The sequence below is a fragment of the Acomys minous genome (assembly GCF_964271855.1).
Source record: "Acomys minous genome assembly, chromosome: 20".
Taxonomy (NCBI): domain Eukaryota; kingdom Metazoa; phylum Chordata; class Mammalia; order Rodentia; family Muridae; genus Acomys; species Acomys minous.
In genome coordinates this window covers 25,664,102-25,687,844 of record NC_140502.1, presented here as the reverse complement: position 1 = coordinate 25,687,844, position 23,743 = coordinate 25,664,102, and the positions used below count along the sequence as shown (strand labels likewise).

The following is a 23,743-nucleotide window of genomic DNA, read 5'->3' as shown; positions in this document are numbered from 1 at the left end:
GTTCGGCAGTGCACCACGGTGGCCAAGATGGCGCCAGGCCCTGGAGGCCCATAAAACCTATTCAGTGAGTTTGAGCTGCGTTGATTGCACACCTTCGTCACACACTGCGGTCCATCCTGGTAACACAGTTTAAAGCGCTAGTATCTGAGTCCCGGTCTCTTAGTCTTTTGCCCTTACCAGGGAGACCACTGGGGAAAAGTTCGCGGGGGGGGCGGAATTAAGGGTAGCCCCCTGAGAATTCTGGGAAATGTAGTCCACATTCTTTTTTTTTTTTCTTTTTTTTTTTTTAATGCAGAATGGAAAAAGATCCATCCACTAGTTGAGAGCTTGTTGGGCAGAGACCTCTGGGAGTGCTAGCTCACTGAAGGAGTGCGCAGGCGCAGGCTTCGTGGCTCTCCACCGTCGCCTTTGTCTGGGTGAGTTTTTATTTTGGGGGGTCGGGGCGGGGAGGGTAGAGCGTCTGTAGGGCTAGGGTTTTCCAGGGCTGTGTCGGGTCAAAATAGCTGTAGGGGAAGGTTTACCCTCCTGCAAGGGCGAGGATGCCTGGAGGTGGAGAATCGCCTGCGTGACAGCGGGGAGAACTCGCGTGGATGGGGGCTGGGGAGACTAGAAACCCGGGGTGGGTTTGCGGGTGGGGTGAGCATGCATACGTGTGAGGATGCGACGGCACTGGTTTCAAGTTTGTGAGAACACGCATTTTAAAAGGAAAAAAACCGCAGTTTTCTGGAAAACAGGAAAGGGGGGAAGGATAAATAGAGTGAGTAGTTTTAAAAGTGATTTTAAAAAATTGAAACAAATCTATAATGCAGTAGAAAGTGAAACCAGCATTCCTTTGGGGGAAAAATATATTTGAAGGAAGATTCCCTAAAACTTGTTATCTGGTGCCAACGCATCAGTAGGCATTAGTACTTGGGAGAACCTTTCGGTTGAACTATTTTTTGAGTAATCCCTAATTTGCGGACTAGTCCTGGGAAGGCGATTTCCACTGCTGCAGACGGGACAGAATCAGCCATGTAGTTGTCCCACCTTTGGCGCAGGGGGGTCATGGAAGCTACTTGGCACACAGGTTTGTCTATGGCTCAAGGCTCTTTGACAAGTTAAGTTTTAATTTGTTCCACATTTCCCCCATACCAATGTACAGACTTTCTCCTTAGTATTTTTGCCATCCTTTAAAAACAACAACAACAACAACAGAGTCTCTCCTCATAGTCCTAGCCGTCCTGGAGCTCACAGGCTGGGCTCTGCTTCCTAAGTGCTGGGGTCAAAGGCATTATGGCTCACACACCGCAAATCTGCCTGCCTGCCTATCAATCTGTATCTATCTATCTTAAGCCCTGACTGTCCTGGACTCACTTCGTAGACCAGGCTGGCCTCGAACTCGCAGCGATCCTCCTGCCTCTGCCTCCCGAGTGCTGGGATTAAAGGCGTGGGCCACCACTGCCCGGCCCCTGCATCTGGTTTTACAAGCAGTGGTGAGCAGCCCGTTGTGGCCGCTGGCAACCAAAGTCATGCCTTCTGGAAGAGCAGTAAGGACAGCTTTTAACTGCTGAGCTTGCTTCTCCAGCCCCTTAACACGGTTTTCAATAAAGTGAAAAAGTAAACAATTTCGCAGGCGTGCATGTGTGTGTGTGCGTGTGTGTGTGTACACGCTCACATGGATATGTGCATAAGTGCTCATGAACTTACGTGTGCATGTGTATGTAGCTGGGGGCATAAAGGGAAGAGGTCAGTTCTGTCTCACACGAGCCAGGGGCTCTCACTGATCGCGGAACCCACTGGCCTTGGCCTTGGTCCGTGAGCCTCAGGGATTCACTCGTCTCTAGCCTCTCCTCTATGTAACAGCTGGATGCTACCGTGTGTGGCTTTTTGTTTATATGGCTCATGTTTGATGACTTTTTAAAAACCTGTTTTTGTTTTGCATTTGGCCTCGTTGGGGATTGAATCCCTAACTTTTTCAAGGCGAAGCCCTTGGATGTGTTTTCTCAGAAATTAAAATATAGCCGGGCAGTGGTGGCGCACGCCTGTAATCCCAGCACTCGGGAGGCAGAAGCGGACGGATCTCTGTGCGCTCAAGGACAGCCTGGACTGTAAAGTGAGTCTAGGACAGTCAGGGTTACATAGAGAAACCCTGTTTTGAAAAACAAACAAACGGGCTGGAGAGACCGCTCAGCGCTTAAGAGCACTGTCTGCTCTTCCAGGGGTCCTGTGTTCAATTCCCAGCAACCACATGGTGGCTCACAGCCATCTATAGTGAGATCTGGCGCCCTCTTCTGGCCTGCGGGTGTACATGCAGGCAGAGCACTGTATATAATAATAAATAAATATTAAAAAAAGAAAAACAAACAAACAAAAATATGTACATATAATAGGTTTTTATTTTATTTTTGCCTGCTTGTATATATGAGCACCACATGCATTTCTGGTGTCTTGTGGTCAGAAGACGATGTCAAATCCCTTGTATCTGGAATTACCAGATGTACTGAGCCACCGTATTTGTTCTGGGTACCAAACTTAGGTCCTCAGTCTTAACCACTGAGCCAGCTCTGCAGAAGAAGATCCTCTATAACCTTTTTGCTTTCTTGTTTTTTTATTATTTATTTTTTTAAAGATTTATTTATTTATTATTATGTATACAGTGCTCTGACTGCATGTACACCTGCAGGCCACAAGAGGGCGCCAGATCTCACTATAGATGGCTGTGAGCCACCATGTGGTTGCTGGGAATTGAACTCAGGACCTCTGGGAGAGCAGGCAGTGCTCTTAACCTCTATTTTGTTTTATTGATTTTCATTCTATGTGTGTGGGTGTTATGTCTCTGTACCACATGCATGTGGTGCTCACAGAGGCCGGAAGATGACATTGGATCCTCTAGGATTGCAGTTAAAGATGGTTGCTAGCGAGCCGGGCATGGTGGCGCCCGCCTTTAATCCCAGCACTCGGGAGGCAGAGGTAGGTGGATCACTGTGTGTTCAAGGCCAGCCTGGTCTACAAAGTGAGTCCACTCTGTGTAGCCTTGGCTGTCCTGGACTTGCTTTGTAGACCAGGCTGGCCTCGAACTCACAGCGATCCTCCTGCCTTCTATTTCCCCATCTCCTGTATTGAGACAAATGTAGTGCTCTTTTTTTTTGTCCTGTCACCAACTGAACTGCCACCAACTGCCTCTCAGCTGTTTGAACTGCACTCAGCTCTACTCAGCTGAACTTACTGAACTGATCTGAATGCCTTGCCCTCTTTCCTGTGCTGTTCTTGGGCCTTACTCCATTCTGTCAGATCTCTCTCTGGTTCATCACTTTGCCTACCCCTCCATTAGAAGTCATATTGTGTGTACTAAGGGCGGGTCTGTGTTCCAGCCGGATCACACGGACATAGATGGTCTTTGGATCCAGCCATGTTGCTTCCTGAAAATTCCTCTGCATTCAGTAGTTTAGTTGTTTTTAATCTTTTGCTTTATTTTGACTTGTTTTTTTAAGGCAGAGTCTCATCTCTAGCCAAGCTGGCCTGGAATTCCATGTTGGCCCTAAACTAATAGGACAGTCCTCTGCCTCAGTGTCCCAAGTTCTAGGATTATAAGTGTGACCTACCATGTGTAACTTAAACACCTTCCTCCAACCCCCTTGGTTTCTTTCTGAGACAGGGTAGCCTTGGCTGTCCTGGACTCGCATTGTAGACCAGGCTGGCCTCGAACTCACAGCGATCCTCCTGCCTCTGCCTCCCGAGTGCTGGGACTAACGGCGTGCGCCACAACCGCCCGGCTTAAACAGTCTTTCTTCAATAGCACATTACTTCATTTTACTAGCAAAAATGGGAGAAGTCGCAGGTCGCCGAGGATGTTGATGAGAAGGGACCAGCTAACTTACTGGATGCCTTACGACGTTCTAGACGCCAGCATTTGTACCCTTGTTAAATTTTTTTAGTGACTTTTTTTTTTTCTCTTTTAGAAGCGGCCTCTGGAGTGTATGCACTGATACGGACCCAGGGTGAAGGACTTGCGACTTAAGCCTCATGTTTCTTTATTGAAATAGACTAAGAGCAAACCGGAAAACCTAGGAAACAGAGCATTTCCTCTGGGCAGAGACGTTGGTTTTTCACGAGCCGTCTCTCCTGTATGTGCGGCTCCGTTGGAGAGACGCTGAACTGTAAATGTGCCCACACTGACAATACAAGGACAGCGCTGGTTTCCCAGCCCCTCCCGGTAACCACCACGGCGCCAGCTACTCGCGCGGAAAGTCTCCCGTTGCGTAGTTGGCTACAGTGGACACTTGTGGAGAGAAACTGTATGTGGGTGGCGAGCGCGTGGGCGAAGCCTCCACCCTCGCTCAGGACCCTGCTAGGAGGGCAGCTCTGCGCGTAAGAGGATGCTGGAGAGTCTCCAGCCTGCGCCAGGTCCCCCGCGTGACGACCTTGATCCCGGAGAGAAACTTCACCAATGCGGGAAAAGCTTCAGCCTGAGACCGAGCTCTGCAGAGCCTGAGGCGGCGCACGGTGGGGAGGAAGCACGCGCTTGCGCCGAGTGTGGCAGGGAGTTTCCCCCAGGCTCGTCCCTCCCTCTCCGCCTGAGAAGCCGCCGCGCGCGGAGGAAGCCGCCCGCCTGCGGGAACTGCGGGGCAGCGGCCAGCCGGAGGGGACACCGCCTTTCTCATCAGAAACAGCCCAACGCCTCCGCCGCGGAGGAAGCCCGCGAGTGTGAGAAAACATCCGATCCCGGCGAGGCCGGCGCGGGCAAGGAGCCGTTTGCGCGCCCGGAGCGCGGGGAGGCTCTCGGCGGCGGCGCGTCCTGTCTCCAAGAGCAGCAGCAGGTGCGCGCCGGGGAGAAGCCGTTCGCGTGCGGCCAGTGTGGACGAGCCTTCAGCCAGAGGCAGTACCTCGCCAAACACCAGCACACCCACAGCGGGAAGAAGCCCTTTAGGTGCGACGAGTGTGGCAAAGCCTTCAGCCAGAAAGAGAACCTCGTCATACACCGGAGGATCCACACCGGGGAGCGGCCGTACGCGTGCGAAGGGTGCGGCAAGGCCTTCATCCAGAAGTCGAGCCTCATCCGACACCGGAGGAGCCACACCGGGGAGAAGCCGTACGCGTGCAAGGAGTGCGGCAAGGCCTTCAGCGGCAAGTCCAACCTCACGGAGCACGAGAAGGTTCACGCCGGGGAGAAGCCCTACAAGTGCAACGAGTGCGGCACCATCTTCAGGCAGAGGCAGTACCTCCTCAAGCACCACAACATCCACACGGGCGAGAAGCCCTACGAGTGCCACAAGTGCGGCAAGGCCTTCTCCCGCATCACGTCGCTCATCGTGCACGTGAGGATCCACACGGGCGACAAGCCCTACGAGTGCAAGGTGTGCGGCAAGGCCTTCTGCCAGAGCTCGTCCCTCACCGTGCACATGAGGAGCCACACGGGCGAGAAGCCGTACGGCTGCACCGAGTGCGGGAAGGCCTTCTCGCAGTTCTCCACCCTGGCTTTGCACATGAGGATCCACACCGGTGAGAAGCCGTACCAGTGCGGCGAGTGTGGCAAGGCCTTCAGCCAGAAGTCACACCACGTCCGACACCAGAGAATTCATGTTCACTAAACAAACAAACAAACAAACAAACAAAACCACAACAACCCTGCGGACGCCTTAGGTGTAGGAATGCTTGCGCAGAATGTATGATTAGTAATATATATCAGGAGATTCGTCTCACATTTAAAGTTAACGCCAGTGTGCCGGGCGGTGGTGGCACACGCCTTTAATCCCAGCACTCGGGAGGCAGAGGCAGGTGGATCGCTGTGAGTTCGAGGCCAGCCTGGTCTACAAAGTGAGTCCAGGACAGCCAAGGCTACACAGAGAAACCCTGTCTCGAAAAACAAAACAAAACAAAACAAAACAAAAAGACCCATAAAGTTATGCCAATGTAGGAAATCCTTCGGTAGTGACTTAAAACTTAAAATATAAAGATATTTAAAAAGATATATCACAGTATTATATACTTAGGAGACTCTCACAATAAATATTATCAGCACTATAATTTTTAGGACCCTTCTTAGCCACTCCAGTTAGGATAGTCTTAGCTTATCAAGCGTATTAAGATAATATAAGCAATATAAAGGTTTGAAAGTAAGAGACAAAAATATTTTTGATATATGCTTTGATACATGGGTAATTTGTAGAACTCGTTTTTTTCAAAGAAGGCGCTTTAGGACAGGGTCTCCCTATGGACATAGCTCAGGATGACCTTACACTCACCTCGTGGCTCGAGTTAGCCTTACATTTCTGGTGATCCTAACTCGACCACCCAATGCTGGGATTACAGCATTCCATACCAACTCAAAGGCCTTTGTTGATAGAATTGTATAAACTTAGCTAGGTGCAGCGGCACATGCTTTTTATCCCAGCACTCGGGTGTCAGAGGCAGGTGGATCTCTGTGAGTTCGAGGCCAGCCTGGTCTACAAAGCGAGTCCAGGACAGCCAAGGCTACACAGAGAGACCCTGTCTCGAAAAACCAAATTTAAGCCAGGAGTGGTGGTGCACACCTTTAATCCCAGCACTTGGGAGGCAGAGGCAGGAGGATCGCTGTGAGTTCGAGGCCAGCCTGGTCTACAAAGGGAGTCCAGGACAGCCAAGGTTACACAGAGAGACCCTGTCTCGAAAACCAAAAAAAAAAAAAAAAAAAAAAAGAAAGAAGGAAAGAAAGAAAAACCAAATTAAAAAAGAAATAAAGAATTGTATAACCTTGAGGTCAGAACAGGCTGTTGAATCTGGAACCATGAATGAATTCATGGCAGTTGCTTGTGGCAGCATCGTACATCAGTGGGAGAATCACGGATGACTTTAAAACCATCTCAGGATAATTGGCTCTGAGTGGAAAGACAACAGGGCTCTGATGCCATTCATTAAAGTAGTTCTTAGGAATTCCAGTGTCTTTGCAGAAAGCAAAGCCTTGTGTGAGGACTTCCTGAGAGGATGGTTTCTGAGACCTTGGAGTTCTAGAATCCTCTGCGAGTATCCTTGAGCAATTCTTCTCCTCAAGGAGCTGATGTGCTTACGTAGCGAGTCGTGTACCAGTTAGCCTGCTCACCGCAGCAGGGATTTTGGTAACGAAAGACGGGCGCCCATGTTTGTTGCTTCTGAAATAGGTGACCGAACTTCAGCAGTCATGCAGCCATGTGCTCTAGCAGCCAAGGACGGCAGGTCCAGTCTGTGTGTTCACAGCAAAAGAATTGCATCGGTCTGACGAAAGCGGAGACGATGGGTATGTTGTGATGGCTCTGTGTAAATTCTTGAATAAAACCAACTTAGCATCTCTGTACTGAGTGTTGGTTACTGGAAACTTTCCTCTGAAACTAGAGTTGGGAGGGGACAGGCGTTAGGGGAAAGCGGTTACTGCTGTAGCTCTGCAGAGATGAGACCTGACAAGGCAGGGTAATCACAAGCTGCTTCTGTTTTATGTTTAAATAGTTACTTTTCATTACAAAGAAAGGTTCCAAATAGATGGAACACATTGATAGTTCCATGTTGTGGCAACATGTATTCTTTGTTATTTTTCTTAAACAGATGTATATGAAAGATACATGAGATACATACATACCTGTGAGGACGTTAATAAGCACCACAGTACAAGGGTCTAACAGCAACATTTTTCTTTTTCTTTCTTTTCTTTTTTTTCGAAACAAGGTTTCTCTGTGTCCTGGAACTCAACTCTGTTGCCCCCGCTGGCCTCAAACTCAGACTCCACTTGGCCTCTGCCTCCCGAGTGTTGGAATTGAAGGCTTACGCCACCACCGCCCGGCTCTAGCAGCCGCCTTTTACCCAGCACAGTGGCCCAGTAACCTCACTATATGGCTCCCCCCGTCCCCTTTGAGGACATCCATGTCTTCAAGTAAAGGAACTACATCTTCGCTTTGGCATCAATACTCTTGGCCTTTGGAGCCATAGTTAAGTAAATCACTGTTGCTGTGTGGTTTCCATCTATCAACTGGACGCAGACTAATAGCCACATGGTGGCTCACAGCCGTCTGTAATGGTTTGAGTTTTAATCTCCAAAAGCAAGTGTGAAGAATTGAACCATAGCCAAGCACAGCAATGCACGTCTTTAATCCCAGCACTCGGGAGGCAGAGGCAGGCGGATCGCTGTGAGTTCGAGGCCAGCCTGGTCTACAAAGTGAGTCCAGGACAGCCAGGGCTACACAGAGAGACCAACCAACCAAACAAAAAACCCAAAAAACAAAAAAAGCAACGTAGCAGAAGACCAACTCGGTGCTCACACATGAGGGAGTGGAGCTTGCAGCCTTAACCCGCTTTCCAGGCAGTGTATTCGTCCCTTCAGGAGGCCAGACAAGTTCATTACGCAGCCCTAGATGACCCGGAACTTACCGTGCAAACCAGGCTGGTTACAAACTCGCAGAGATCCGCATCCCTCTGCCTCCTGAGGGCTGGGAGAAGAGGCGTGCGTCACTACGCCTGGCTGTGGTTCAGTTTTTCCGCACTTGCTTTTGGAGATTAAAACCCAAACACATTTGTAGGAGGATAAACATCCATACCATTGGGAAGTGCCACTGACTTCAGTGCGTTGCTTTTGTGGCGGTCTCTCCCGTCCCACGATGGTTGGTTGTTCTTCCGGAGGGACTGTTGGCGTGTAGGCAGGCCAGCCGCCAAGTCACAAGGCTCAGCCTCAGCCTCTCTAGGGTTGAGACTGCGGCCACGCACCACCACACAGGCCGCTCTTCCTTACCACTCCGGTACCTATGTGCCTGAGGGAAAATGCCAGGCACCAAGGCTGGCTCTGGCGTAATTTTATGAATTACTAAGATTGGTCAAGTGAAAAGTGGGGAGGACGGAGACAGCCCCTTGTCAAGGAGGGATAGACTCTGACACTTAAGCTGCGTGGTGGAGGTGCGCACCTTCAATCCCAGCACTGGGCAGCGTGGTGGTGCTGGGGATCTCTGAGTTCCAGGACAGCCAGTGCTATACAGAGAAACCCTGTCTTGAAAAACAAAAGAACAGGGGGCTGGAGAGACGGCTCAGTGGTTAAGAGCGCCGCCTGCTCTTCCAGAGGTCCTGAGTTCAATTCCCAGCAACCACATGGTGGCTCACAACCATCTACAATGTGATCTGATGTCCTCTTCTGGCCTGCAGGTGTACATGCAGGCGGAGCACTGTGTACATAATAATAAATAAATCTTAAAAAAAAAAAAAAAGAAAAACAAAAGAACAAAAACAACAAAAAGAAAGATTAAGATGTGCCTAATTCCAGACTGGAAAAGACTAAGTAAAATTATTATTGTTAACGGCCATGTTGAGAACCTAAAAATGCCATTTAAAGAATAATAGAACCAAAAGCTCTTCCAGAGATGGCTAAGAGCGACTTACTGCTCTTTTAAGAGGACCTGGGTTTGGTCCCCAGTGCCTACATGGTGGCTCACAACTATTAACTCCTATTAACTCCTATTCCAGATAAAATCCCGTCTCTGATAGATTCGTGTACAAATAAGAGTTAGCTGAGCTAGAGAAGACCCAAAGCCACAGGATCAGAAAGGCACATATGTAGTGCCCACACACACTCAGGCACACACACATGTTGGGTGCCAACTATAACCTTATGGATTTTATATGTGTCTTCTCCAGCCTGGAGTAGTGACATGGAGACTTCTATTTGCTTATAGTTAGCTTCTTTTTTTTTTTTTTCTGAGACAGGGTCTCTCTGTGTAGCCCTGGCTGTCCTGGACCCGCTTTGTAGACCAGGCTGGCCTCGAACTCACAGCGATCCGCCTGCCTCTGCCTCCCGAGTGCTGGGATTAAAGGCGTGCGCCACCACGCCCGGCCTTTATTTTTTTTTTTTTTAAACAGGCAGGGGCGGAGGCTGAATTCTGAGGAGTGCATTTCCAATGACAGGTGCTGTCCTCTTAGGCCACGCCCCCCCACCGAAACCCTCATAGAAACCCCGCCCATCGGGAAGCCATCTTGTCCCGCGCGGCGTCTCGGACTACGTTTCCCAGAAGCGCCCTCGGCTTCTCGCGGGGGTTGGGGCGGGGGAAGTCGCGCGCCGGCGGGACCTCGGCGCCGGGCGGGCAAGTGCTGCCGAAGTGCGGCGGCGGAGGCTCGCGGGGCTCGGGGACCCGGGAGGGGCAGGGCCTGGGGTGCGGAGCCCCGGGAGGAGGGCGGGGCGAGCGTGGCGCCCGGGGCTCTGTGCGGCGGCGGCGGGAGCTGAGGTCGGAGCCGTGCGAGCGGCGAGGGGGCGGGACGTGGCGGTGAGCACCCGATCCCGGTGAGCGCGGCGGCGGCGGGGATGGTGGGCGCCGCCCCTCGGTGAGCAGTGAGGGCGGGCGGCGTTGGTGCGTGTGTGTGCGTGTGTGTGTGCGTGTGTGTGAGGTGTGTGTGTGGGGGTGTGTGTGTGCGTGTGTGTGAGGTGTGTGTGTGTGAGGTGTGTGTGTGTGGTGTGTGTGTGTGTGAGTGTGTGTGTGGGGTGTGTGTGTGTGGTGTGTGCGTGTGTGTGGTGTGTGTGTGTGTGTGTGAGTGTGTGTGTGGGGTGTGTGCGTGTGCGTGTGTGTGTGTGGTGTGTGTGTGAGTGTGTGTGTGGGGTGTGTGCGTGTGTGTGTGTGGTGTGTGTGTGTGAGTGTGTGTGTGGGGTGTGTGTGTGTGTGAGTGTGTGTGTGTGGGGTGTGTGTGTGTGGTGTGTGCGTTTGCGTGTGTGGTGTGTGTGTGAGGTGTGTGGTGTGTGTGTGTGTGTGTGCGTGTGTGTGAGGTGTGTGTGTGTGGTGTGTGTGTGTGTGGGGGTGTGTGCGTGTGTGTTAGGTGTGTGCGTGTGTGCGTGTGGGGTGTGTGTGTGTGTGGTGTGTGTGTGTGTGTGCGTGTGTGGGTGTGTGTGTGTGGCTGGTGGGAGTGTTCTGTCCCCGCAGTGGCGTGCGTGCGTGTGTGCGACTGTGCCACCCTGTGCTGCACAGTACAGGTGGGAAAACGCCTGTGAATTTATTCTGTGCTCGTAAATTCCGTGTGGTTAAACTACTTACCTTTTGAGCCCCCCCCCCACCCCCGTAGGGTAGGTATTGTGAGTCTTTGGTGTGTGCGTGTGCGTGCGTGTGCATGTGTGCGTGTGCAGCTCTTGCGTGCCTGGTTCTTTAGTTTTCCCTCCCTCATCTTAGAAGTTCATGTGCGCGCTGTCATGCTCCCCTGTTGTGTCTTACTGTGCTGGTTCGTACACCTGTGTGGTTGCTAACTGAGTCTTTGTGCTGTTTGGTAACTTCCAGGATCTGAAGTGTACGGCACTTACTCATCTCGCCTCCTAGTACTTAATAATTTTTAATCTCATAAACAAACTGCCTTGGCTGTTTTTACTTTCATCCTTTCTTCCCTCCTTTCTTTCTTTCCTTCCTTTGTCACTGTGTAGCCCTGGCTGGCTTGGAACTTATTATCTAGACCAGGCTGGCCTCGAACTCACAGCGATCCGCCTGCCCCTACCTCGTGAGTGCTGGGATTAAAGGCGTGTGCCACCATGCCGGACTTTAATTACTTCTACAGTAGGGTACAGGAGCTTCAGTTTCCACCAGTGCAGGCACGAGTCCTGTGTTCCTCTCTGCTAACTGGTGCAAGATACGCCAGAGTGGATGCACTTACAGAGCTTGTAAGTGCCTTTAATCCCAGCATTCGGGAGACAGAGGCAGGTGGATCGCTGTGAGTTCGAAGCCAGCCTGGTCTACAAAGCGAGTCCAGGACAGCCAAGGCTACACAGAGAAACCCTGTCTCGGGGGAAAAAATTACTTTTAAACCGTGTGTGTGGTTGAGCAGACCTTTGATTCCAGCAAAAGTCTGGAGGCAGAGGGAGATGGATCTTTGGAGAGAGAGATGAGCCAGTGTTTATGTAGGCCTGGCTGTCCTCCCACCTTGGCAATGTTACTGCCTCAGTGTCATGCTGGGATTTCAGGCGTGTGCTGTCACACTGTAGTTTGGAAAAGGACCCTGTATCTGTGTGTGTGTGTGTGTGTGTGTGTGTGTGTGTGTGTGTGTGCTTGCTCACGTGCACCTGTGCCACCTGGCCCAGACCGTTCCCGAGGCTGGCTCTCTGAAGTTAGAGATGTTGAGAGATTTGTCCGTCCTCCCCACGCTCACCCCTTTGTGTGTGTGTGTGTGTGTGTGTGTGTGTGGTGTGAGTCCATGGGGAGTGAGGTAGTGGGAGCTGAGTCAAGCGGGTCTCACTGTTTTCTTTGTCTGTTCCAGAAGAGCCGCGGAGAGGGACTGTGCCTGTCGGAGCCATGGCTCAGGTGAGGCGCAGCTCTTTTTGTATTCACATATAGAGTCTTTTTTGTCTGGAGTACAGATGAACGTCCCCTTCGTCTTGATGCCTTTTTGGTGTTTAACGAGGAGGAAACTTCAGTTTAGTTACAGGCAGAGCCCGTGTTGTGTGTCTGCTTGCAGTGGGTGTGCAGTCACGGTAGGGCCCCTCGCTGTGTTGAGCAGAGCGCCACATCCTAAGGCAGTGGTTCTCGGTCTTCCTAACGCCGTGACCCTCAGGTCATGGTGACCCAAATCCATAAAATTACCTCTTTCCTACCTAACTGTAATTTTGCTACAGTGATGAGTTATAATATAAATATCTGTGTTTTCTAATGGCCTAAGCTGACCCTGTGAAAGAATTGGGCTATACCCAAAGGGGGTGAGAACCACTGCTCTAAAGGAGCTGGGCTCTGCTAGACAAGTTGAAAATGCTTCAGGGGCTGGAGAGACGGCCCAGCTGTTACAGGTTAAAGGCTCACAACAGAGCGTGGCGGCACACGCGTTAAATTCTGGCACTTAGGAGGCTCTACTTTCCGCTATTAATGCGGCTCCTTTAATTCGCTTATTGAGGCGGGTGGCTGAACCTGGCTTGGGGCGCAGGCTGTGACCCCCAAGTTCAGTCATGTCATTACCACAGGTCAATCACTGAATTTGTGACCATTTTTTAAAAAAATATTTTATTTCACTTGCCAACATCGCTCCCTCCCCCAGCCTGTATCAGAACCGTGTGTGTACAGCCCTGTGGAGGCCAGAGGGGGGCGCTGGATCCCCTCAAACTCGGTCACAGATGGTTGTGGGTTCTCAGAACCAAAGTCACCTCCTCTGCAAAGAGCGCCAGGTACCATTAACTGCCGAGCCGTCCCTCCAGCCCCGGTCAGCGCGTCTCTTATCTGGTCTTTTGGACACAGAGAGTCCCTCCCCGACCCTGTGTGTGTGTTGCCATCTGACCTGGCTACGCCCTAGGATGCCACCATTGTCCTGAAACTTCTACTGTACCCCTGGACTTCCCTCTGACATTCTCCCGTTGGTTTCGGCTGGTCGCTGCACCCCATGGCCTCTTCTGGTGGGCCGCCAGTGGTTTCTTTGCATCCTTGTGCACAGAACGGAAGGGAGTTTATTCTTCTCCACAGGATAGTGAACAGCTGCTGTCACTGTGTTCAGAGGTGCTAAGAGTCCCACTGCCATCGCCTCCCCCCCACTCCTTGATGTGTCTTTCTGGATGCTTCTAATGCCCTGCCTGTCTCTTCCATCCGGGAATTTTACTCTTCGCTGTCTGAGAAGAGGGCCGTGTGCTGAGAACACCAGGAGGCTTTGTATAAATCGGTCCCTGAATTCAGAAGTCCCCCCAGCTCAGCTCCGTGCTGTCCCAGCTTCATGTGGGGAGCAGAGGAATTCATGAACCCCACACGGCTTTGTCTGCAGCACGTGGTTGTCCCTCCAGGTGTCAGTGCTCTTCCGTGATGTGTACGTCGAGTTCTCTGAGGAGGAGTGGCAGTGCCTGACTGAGGAGCAGAGGGACCTGTACAGAGACGTCATGCTGGAGAACTGCAGCCACCTGCTGTCCATGGGTAAGGACACGTGTCCGTGCTCACCCCTGGCTTGCCCTGGGGTAGATCGGCCTCCTCCTTTCTTCCAAGTGGGAGGTGCTCACTTGCCTTTGGAAAAAAAACCGCCGGAGTTCTACACCCTAGTCCCACAGAGAGTTTCAAACTTTGTAGAGTTAGAAACAGGAAGCTGCACAGTATGGCGGCTCATGCCTGCTACCATAGCGCTTGGGAGGCTGAGGCAGGAGGATAGCAACCAGTTCTAGGCCAACCTAGGCTACAAAATGAGACCCTATCTCAAAAAGTAAAAATAAAAGAAGAGCCAAAAATAGTCGAGAGCATGGTGGCGCATTCTTGAAATGCCAGCACTTGGGAGAAAGAGGCAGATGGATCTCTGAGTTCTAGGCCAGCCAGGGCTACAGTGAGAGGCTGCCTTTAAAAACCTGAAAAGGGGCCAGGCATGGTGGTGCACGCCTTTAATCCCAGCACTGGGGAGGCAGAGGCAGGCAGATCACTGTGAGTTCGAGACCAGCCTGGTCTACAAAGGGAGTCCAGGACAGTCAAGGTTACACAGAGAAACTCTGTCTTAAAAAACCAAAAAACCAAAAACAAAACAAAAACCTAAAAGGGGGAGAAAGAGAAAGCTGCCTGAGTTACAGAATGCATTCTGAGCCTTGCCCGTGCCTGCTAAGCCAGCCTTGCGCCACTGACTGAGCCAGTCGTCCTTGTTTCCTTCTTTGTTTTGCTTGCTTGGTTTTCGAGACAAGGTCTCTCTGTAGCCCTGCTGTCCTGGAACTCACTCTGTACACCAGGCTGGCCTCGAACTCACAGCGATCCACCTGCCTCTGCCTTCCGAGTGCTGGTGCCACCACCACCCAGCACAATTTTTTTCTTAAATAAGATTTATTTAATTTTTGTATGCTTTGGTGTTTTGCCTGCATTTATATATCTGTGTGAAGGTGCCAGATCTCGTAGAACTACAGACAGATGCCGTGTGGGTACTAGGAATTGAACCTGGTCCTCTGGAAGAGCAGCCAGTGCTCTTAACTGCTGAGCCATCTCTCCAGATCACACAGTCTCATAAAACGCAGAGTAGCTTCAAACTTAGGATAACTTCGAACTCCCAATCCTCCTGCCTCAACTTCCTGAGCGCTGATAGTGTAGTTATATACCTGGGTGTTTAGCCATTGCACCCAGCTGGCCCTCAGCTGGTTTTCAAAAATCAACATAGATCTCCCTCCTATGTTTATGTCACATCTAATACAGTTTTCACGTCTCACATAATAAAAATGTGAGTGATCACGTTTGTATTTTTATTTTAGTCCTGGAATCAAGATGTGAGGCCCAGAAATTATTTTTTAAGAAGGAACTTTACGAGATAGAGTCAGTGCACTGGGAGATCATGAGGAAACTCACAAGGCAGGACGCCCAGCGCGCTAATCTCAGCCTCGCCTGGGAGTGCACCGGCCAGCCTGAGAGACAGTTGGGTGAGCGTCCTCTCGGCCCGTCCCCTCCCTTCTGGCTGCAGCAAATCATTAGGAAGAAAAAGGAGTTCTGCGCAAGTGAAGAAAACGGGACACGCTATCCACGCGGCTCACAGTTCACTGCCCATCAAATCTTCCGTGCCATCGAGAGGCCGTACGAATGCAAGGACTGCGGGAAGGCCTTCAGGCACCCCTCAGGCCTCACGCACCACCACAAAATCCACACAGGGAGGAAACCCTTTGAGTGTAAGGAGTGCGGGAAGACGTTCATCTGTGGCTCGGACCTCACACGCCATCACAGGATCCACACCGGCGAGAAGCCGTACGAGTGCAAGGACTGCGGGAAGGCCTTCAGCAGCGGCTCGAACTTTACCCGACATCAGAGGATCCACACGGGCGAGAAGCCGTACGAATGTAAGGACTGCGGGAAGGCCTTCAGCAGCGGCTCCAATTTTACTCAGCATCAGAGGATCCACACGGGAGAGAAGCCATACCAGTGCAAGGAGTGTGGCAATGCCTTCAGTCAGAGCTCACAACTCATTAAACACCAGAGGATCCACACGGGCGAGAAGCCGTATGAGTGCAGGGAGTGCGAGAAGGCCTTCCGCTCGGGGTCTGACCTCACCAGACACCAGAGGATCCACACGGGCGAGAAGCCGTACGGGTGCAAGATCTGTGGGAAGGCCTATTCTCAGAGCTCGCAGCTTGTCAGCCACCACAGGAGTCACGCCGGGAAGACAGGCTGCCCGCACGAGGGCTGCGGGAAGAGCTTCACCTTTGACCCACAGCTTCCTCAGCATCAGAACTTATACTGCTGCTAAGCGAAGCCGGGCAAGCGGACTGGGAGACCCAATGCTGCCAGAGAATCGTCTGTCTTTAAGATCCCTCCAGACTGAGGAATGTAGCAACAGTTTACTGCTTGGCTACAGCTTGTTCATCCGAAGGAAATTCATACTGGAGAAACACCCTACGAACATAGTGTATTCTGGGAGCCTTTCAGTAACAGTTTGCATTTGTTTTGGCTTAGATTATTCAGTCTGGCAAAGAGCTGAAAAGAAACAATGCTGTGATCTTAAATATCAGAATTCATGTAGAAACAACGTTGTGGTTTGCTTTCTTTTTTTTTTTTTCTTTTTCTTTTTTATTTTCTTTTTTTGGCTTTTCAAGACATGGTTTCTCTGTGTGGCCCTGGCTGTCCTGGAACTCACTCTGTAGACCAGGCTGTCCTGGAACTCAGAGATCCTCCTGCCTCTGCAGAGTTGGATGTAGTACAGACAGGAAGGAAGTGCTCCGAGAGAGGAAGTGTAAAGCAAAGCACGCCTGATAGAAGTGGGCGTGTCCCAGGGGAGAGTCGGTTAGGTCCTCACGGTGAGTGTGACTCAAGTTAACACCAGTAGAGACCTCTAAGGAAGCAACTCCTTTCTAACACTTTTGCCTCCACAGTAGCTAGAACCACAGACGGGTGTCACTGTGCTCAGATTGAGCTACCTGGCCGGCGGGCGGCTTGGTTTGATGAGACAGGGTCTCCCTATGTATCCCGGTCTGGCCTCAAGCTCAGCACTCCTGCCGAGACGCCCAGGTGCTGGCTGGGATTTCAGGCGACAGATGCTCAGCCAGGGCCCTGTCTGGTGTTTAGAGCTCTGCTCTTTCGTGGTCACCGTCAGGTGGGAGTGGTTGTGCCACCGGCCTCAGTGTTGCACGGCACTCAGGGCTGTGCCTGCCAGATGACAACAGGCCGCATGTTAGTGACCGCTTCCCAGTCCTGGCTGGCCCTGTTCTCTGAAAGGCATTGTCTTTTATTTAGGGAATATGATTAACGATGGTGAATTAATCAGAAATTTAATTGTCACATCTATTGTCACATCTACTTCGTGTATTTAAGACGAGGTCTTACTGCATAGCCCTGACTGGCTTGGACCTCACTGTGTAGCTCAGGCTGCTCTCAACTTTGAGCAATCCTCCTGCCTTGAAAGTGTTGAGATTACAGACGTATGCCAACACAATTTATTTTTTCGGACAATTAAAAAACACAGAAAGTGAGCCAGGGCAATCCCAGCACTCGGGAGGCAGAGGCAGATGGATCTCTGTGAGTTCGAGGCCAACCTGGTCTACAAAGTGAGTCCAGGACAGCCAAGGCTACACAGAGAGACCCTGTCTTGAAAAACCAAAAACCAAAACAACAAATACAGAAACTTAGCTCCTAGTGGTTCATTTGGATCAGAGGTTGACGAAGGAAAGCATGCAGGACAAATCCAATTTGTTGCATGCTGGCCAACAGCTACTAGCTAAGAACTTAGTAACTGAGTGGCTTTATTTTAGTTTTAAAATTATTATTATTAACACAGCGCTGGCTGGCCCGGAACTCACAATACATAGGCCAGACTGACTTCAAACTCCATAGAGAGTCTCCTGTAGTCTTGGGACTAAGGGCTTGTGTCACTACGCACTGCCATTTTAAAGAAATACGCTCCAGCCAGGCGCACACCAGTAATCCCAACACTCGGGGAGGCAGAGGCAGTCCGATGTCTGAGTGCGAGGCCAGCCTGATCTATAAAATGAGTCCAGGACTGACGGAGACCAGCTCCGCGAACGTCTTGAGTACAGGCGGACTACTGCTCTGGTGGCAAGTAGCCTTAAGAAACGGGCGGACTATTGCTCCGGTGGCAAATAGCAATGGTTTATTTCTTAGGTACAGTTTTTATACTATTTTAGAATAGCATATTCTGGCTTGGCGCGTACATTAGTTATTCATTAATATTACCAATAACAAACTTGGTTCTCATACCTATTAGACTAAACACATTCTGGGAATCAGTCAAGGGAGAAAATTTCACGAACAAGAAAGAAGATAACTATAAGCCTTCCCTCACCTTGAACCAACAACTGTTTGACTTTATCAAGAAGTTCTCAAGGAGTTACTGCCAAGACTTCTGGGAGCAGAGCCAGAGCCACCCAACCCTTCCAGGAGGGGCAGCCCCTGAGCTCTTCCCCAAAATCCTTAGTTAACCCTTTCAGGCCGATACCAAGTAGCAGTTCTCCTCATTCCACTCTTTTTTCTTTTATTAAATAAACATGGAGGGCGGCTTATCTTTATCTTGATACAACTTAAGTTTCTTCATTTCTATAAAACTTCTATTAAGCTGAGTAGTTAACATCTTCAAAATTACAGGCAGAAGGAGGCAACTCAAAAGAATAATAATAACTATAGCAATAACACCAAACACCCAATGTTTAAATGAGGAAAAGGATGGAAACACAGACTTTAACGTATTTACAAAATACTTCGCTTGTTCTGTTAAGTCGACTTTAATTTTTGGAGTGTTCGATATCCCTTGAATGTGATTTTTAAGCTCCTCTAAATCTAACGAAGTATTAGAATTATCCCATATCTCCTGAAGATGCTGCTGTATTTTATCCCAAGAGAATTGTGTAGCGTTATATGGTACAGGAGTAACACATATTATTTTATAATCAGCATGGCAAGCAAGAGATTCCCTAGTGGCTAGAATTTGTAATTGTCGCCCCATTAAATCAACTGCATCTTTTAAAGAGTTAAGTCTCAATTCCATTTTTTCATCCCATTGTTCTTGTGCTTGCAATGCTTTAATAACATTTATAGCCAAACCATTCACATAGGCAGCAGTTTGAATACTTTGAACTAATGATACAGAGGCAACAGCAGTGACAGTAATGGCAACAATAAGAGCAGCTATTCCAGTAATTATAAGCCCAATCATTCTTTTTTCTCTTCGTAATAATTGTGCAGAAGCTTGATGAATAAGTTCAGTCCCTCTTTCTTCGTATCATCCTTGGGACAAATTAACAGGAACATAAACATACCCTGGCTGTTTCACAATCAAGAAATTATCAATAGTATGGTTAATACAATTAGTAATTTGACAATCTGAACAATTAATTTGAGTTGATCCTATGGTAACATTTCCGCTTAAAAATGCATAAGGTTCAGGTACACAGGCCCTATTAAACACACTTATTTGATTTTGATTCACAGTAAGACCCATACCATTCCCTATTTGAATCCAAGTAATAATATGTTTTTTAACTTTTATTTCCCCCAAAGTGGCTACTGCCTTCCACAAAGATGTAAAATATGTTTTATTATTAAAGGTCCAAATTCCAGATACCAGATTTATGGGTCGTTGACCAGTGATGTCCAGCATATTCCAATCGCAAAAGGATGTGTTAGAACAAACAATTTCATTATTGTGACACACTCTCCAAAAGGGAGCAAAGTCTGATTTAGGAGGCACTACATTTTGACAAGCAGGAATATTAATTGGAGGATGGCCAGATCCACGTCGAGGATTTCTCTTAAATGGATAATAAAAGTCCAGGGCCCAATGAATTCCTGCCGAAACATTTGTGTCCCAATCACCTTGTATTTTAACCTGTTGGCATCCTTTGACAAAGTTTTTTGTAAAACAAATCAATTGTCCTTCAAATCGTCCTGAATAGTTCAAGAATGCATGAAAATATTTAATATGACTATCAGAGTATTGTCCCAAAAATTTTTGTCTGGTTAACATATACAGGGATGTCAAAAGCTTCATTCCATGTTACAGGATGAATAACTGGTGGATTGGGAACGTAAGCCCAATATACTTCTGCATGGCATCCTCTTTGAAGCAGCCAAATAATGCTAAGCAAGGCAGCGAGTATCTTCATATTAAGCATGGGCATCCTCTGCTCTGGAACATGCTGCAGGGATAGTCGAGCCATCCGTCTCCTCAGTTTTCCCATCCTTGTTTTTGGCATGCCTAATACACCGCTCAGGTATCCACTGAGGTGCAGGAGCGTCTGTAGGATAAACACAAACATACCCACGCCCCCATACTAGTACAGGGTCAGGGCCGTAAATTTTCCCGTCTAGTGGGTCCTTCCAGTATACCAATGGCCTTACCTTATCTAAAGGACGCCAATGGCGATCTGCTGCTGATGATCCATCTTTATCCAAAGTTAAAAAATTTAACGTAAAGAGAGCATGTGATAATAGGGTTTTTGGAGTATCCTTTATACCCCATATTCCCCCCTTTATTTTTCTTAAATGATTTTTAAGTAAATGATTTGTCTTTTCTATAATCCCTTGCCCTTGTGGATTATAAGGAATTCCTGTCTTATGTTGTATTGAGAATTGATGACAATATTTTTTAAAAGATTTACTAGTATACACAGGGGCATTATCAGTTTTAATAACTTTAGGTACTCCTAAAATAGAAAAACATTGTAATAAGTGAGTTATAACATATACAATACATTCTCCTGGAAAAACATTAGCTATTATATAATAAGAAAAAGTATCTATAGTAACATGCACAAATGATAATTTTTCAAAAGTGGGTATATGTGTCACATTCATTTGCCATAAATCATTAGGTCGCAGCCCTCGAGGATTTACCCCATAATGAGGGACAGGCAACAAAGGTGCACAGGAAGAGCATTGTTTAACTATATGTCTAGCCTGTTCTCTGGTTAAATTAAATTGCTTTCGCAGTGATAAAGCAGATTGATGATGTAAAGAATGAGAACGCTGTGCACTTTCAATATTAATATTACAAATTTTTGTAAGAGAATCAGCAAGAGCATTATTTTCAGCTAAAGGGCCAGGAAGGCCGGAGTGACTAGGAATATGTCCTATAAATAAAGGATAAGAACGCTGCAATAACAAGGATTGAATAAGACTTAAAGTTTCTGAATAAAGGAAACTGAGGAATTAATTAAAGTAACAGTTTCTAACCATTGTAAAGCTTGCACTATATAAAGACTATCCGAACAAATACTTAAAGAATCAGGAACTTGCAATAATGCTTGATAAACTGTATAAAGTTTCACTATCTGAGTGGAAACGTCCTGTAATTTCCATGTATATCTTTGATTGTTAAGGATCAAAACAGCATTACCATTAGATGAGCCATCAGTAAAAACAGCAACTGCTGGGGCTAAGGGTGTCTGCTTAACTATTTTAGAAAAGACTATACTATGGTAAGATGCAAAGCTCAATCCTTGTCTATCTTTAGTTGTCTGTTCTAACTTACATCTTATAAAGATAAAGCAACGTTATAATCTGTAGTCTGCAGATAAGTGTTAGAGGACTACATCTGTTTAATTTTAGTGTATTTGAATTGCTTGTTTTTAGCTATATATATGCTGATTATTTTAGAAAACACCTGCGCTTAGGTGAGCTATTACTTAACAAAACCATGAGCTTTAATTATTTTAAACAGTTTGTGATAGTAGCTCTTAACTTTACATACCAGTTGTAGTTAGAGTACCAGTATGGCTTAAGAGTGTTCACTATTATGTTTATAATTATTATTACTGTTGTATTTTTTAACCCACTGGCAATCAATCAAGATATAGACACCTTTTGTTATTACTTTTATAATAGGCTTAGTCTGAGTCACAGCAGACACTGCAGACACTAATCAATCAAACTATCTTTCTATAGCGGAGCAGGCACGGGATCCCCGTTTCAATCCCATGCCATCTGTTTTTAATAATTTTTATTAAGTTACCTTTTATCTATAATCTTAAATATTTGTTATTGTTATTGTTATTGTTATTATTATTATTATTATTATTATTATTATTATTATTATTATTATTTTAAATCTGGGCCACTCTTTTATATAACTTACAGCTCTTTGCCCAGAGTTTGGCAATGATTCCCAGTATCTGTCCCAATCCCCCACTGGGTGGAGTCTCTGAGAACATCTATGCTGGGCTAATATTTACTTATACATGAATACATACCATTGTTTTTTATATATTTTTTTTGTATTTTTAAATGTACCCCTTTGTTTTACTGGAGCGGCTTTACCCTTAATGTAAGCATACAGTAACAGCTGAGCAATTTTATTTCTTGCATTAATTTGTATTTTTTGTTTTACATATACTATGATTTTTTTTATATTTATATTTTATAATACCAGGATGCACAATAGGACCTTGAGAAGTTACTTCAGCATCAAGTTGAAAACTTTTTTTTTTTTTTTGAAAATGCATAGCCTTATAGTGAAAGTTGTTCAGAGCCCATCACCAAGGAGTCCAAGGAGTGACTAGGACTGAAAAAGACCTTACCAGTGGCTTTATCTGGTCACTGTTTATCACCCAGTTCCCGGAAAGACCCATCACATTAGCTCTCAGGGTTCAGTCTTTTATTTTTCTTGTTGGGTGTAGTAACCCTGTACTCACCATGTTGAGGCTTCTAGGCATGTTGGAGTTTGGAGCACATCATCAGAAGTTCAGGTAGCTCTGGGCCTGTTGCCAGTTTGATCTAAGCAGAAGACTCCCAGTCCGCTCCAAGGACAAAGCTAATTGATCAGTCTTTTACTGCCTTTTTTGAGAATCTTTTAAATGAGTTAAAACTAATGACCAACAGATGAAATTTCACCCTTTTTTACACTAGAATATAAAATAACACCAACCTCATGCTGGCTGTGGGAGCAACCTGCCTTGTCTCATGTCCAAAACTATTGTCAGTCTCAGTCCACAAGCAAACAGATAAACAAATAGACAGATACAGAAACGCCTTTGTCACTTGCAGGGGGGAAGAAAACTAGACCAGTGGATGGAGGCCACTTATCCACACAAATAGATACAAATAAAGACAGAAAACGACGCCAAAAGTCATAGTAGTCCAGACTATACCAAAACCAGAACCAAATGAGCGGTCGACCCGGTGATCAGGCGGGCCGAGGGCGCTCCCCAAGTGGAGGGAGATAGACTCCCTTCCTGGAGGTCAGGAACGTCTTCCAGCCTCCCCGTCAGGAGGTACACCATCTCCTGGCACAGGCAAAGAGCCACCTTGACACTGTGACTAACCCAAATGCTCGAGCTCCAAAGTGAAACTAAGAGGGACAGAGAGACAGATAAGACAGACAAAGAAGAGTGGCGGCCGCCCTATCTAATTCTTCTACTGGAGTCCGGGTCCTGGAGGGGACTTGGTGATCTCGCTGGGGCCTCCAATGTAAGACTGAGACCTCTAGAAAGATTTCTAGTCTATTCCCCGAGTCCCCACCAAGAGACTGAGTCCATTGCCGATGCAAATGCATAGGAGTAGAAATTTATTGAGCCATCGCGATGGGGTCTGTCCAGCTCTTTTAAGCTGTAGACCTCGAGAAACAGAGGCACAGGCCTTTTATAGGTTTTAGACAAAAAAAAAAATGAGTTTTACAGTATGTAATTGGTTGGCATTTGGGCAGAAAAGCTGCAAGCAGGGAGTTACAAGTCTTGGCGTTTGGTGGTTGGATAGTGGGTGGACGGGCAAGTTAACCTATGGAAAAGATTGATTGAAGCAGTCATAGGAACTTTTTTAGTTGAGGAGGGGTAGTGGAAATTTTAAACACAGCTGGTTGTCCCTGAGCAGCTGACTGAGACCTTGAGTCAAGTTGGATTCTTTAGGCTTTTTCTTTATAAGTGACCAGAAGGTAAAAGCATCTATAGGAACTTTCT

At 47.8% G+C, this 23,743-nt stretch overlaps 2 protein-coding genes across 2 annotated transcripts; both read left to right on the top strand.

The window, feature by feature from the left end:
• Positions 1 to 41: 41 nt before the first annotated feature.
• On the top strand, positions 42 to 7,285 carry LOC311591526 (uncharacterized protein). Its single transcript, XM_084771252.1, has 3 exons — positions 42 to 119; positions 296 to 416; positions 3,939 to 7,285. The coding sequence occupies exon 3, from the start codon at positions 4,356 to 4,358 to the stop codon at positions 5,565 to 5,567; it is 1,212 nt and encodes a 403-aa protein (XP_084627378.1). The 5' UTR covers positions 42 to 119; positions 296 to 416; positions 3,939 to 4,355; the 3' UTR covers positions 5,568 to 7,285.
• Positions 7,286 to 8,736: 1,451 nt separating this feature from the next.
• Positions 8,737 to 16,371, top strand: ZNF566 (zinc finger protein 566; the record flags this gene model as incomplete). Its single annotated transcript, XM_084770509.1, has 5 exons — positions 8,737 to 8,763; positions 9,912 to 10,223; positions 12,187 to 12,230; positions 13,666 to 13,811; positions 15,110 to 16,371. The coding sequence occupies 5 exons, from the start codon at positions 8,737 to 8,739 to the stop codon at positions 16,090 to 16,092; spliced, it is 1,512 nt and encodes a 503-aa protein (XP_084626635.1). The 3' UTR covers positions 16,093 to 16,371.
• Between the last annotated feature and the right edge of the window lie 7,372 nt (positions 16,372 to 23,743).

What these genes read in the sequence shown, in the direction of transcription:
- LOC311591526 (XM_084771252.1), top strand. Translation starts at nt 4,356, where the DNA reads ATGCTGGAGAGTCTCCAGCCTGCGCCAGGTCCCCCGCGTGACGACCTT.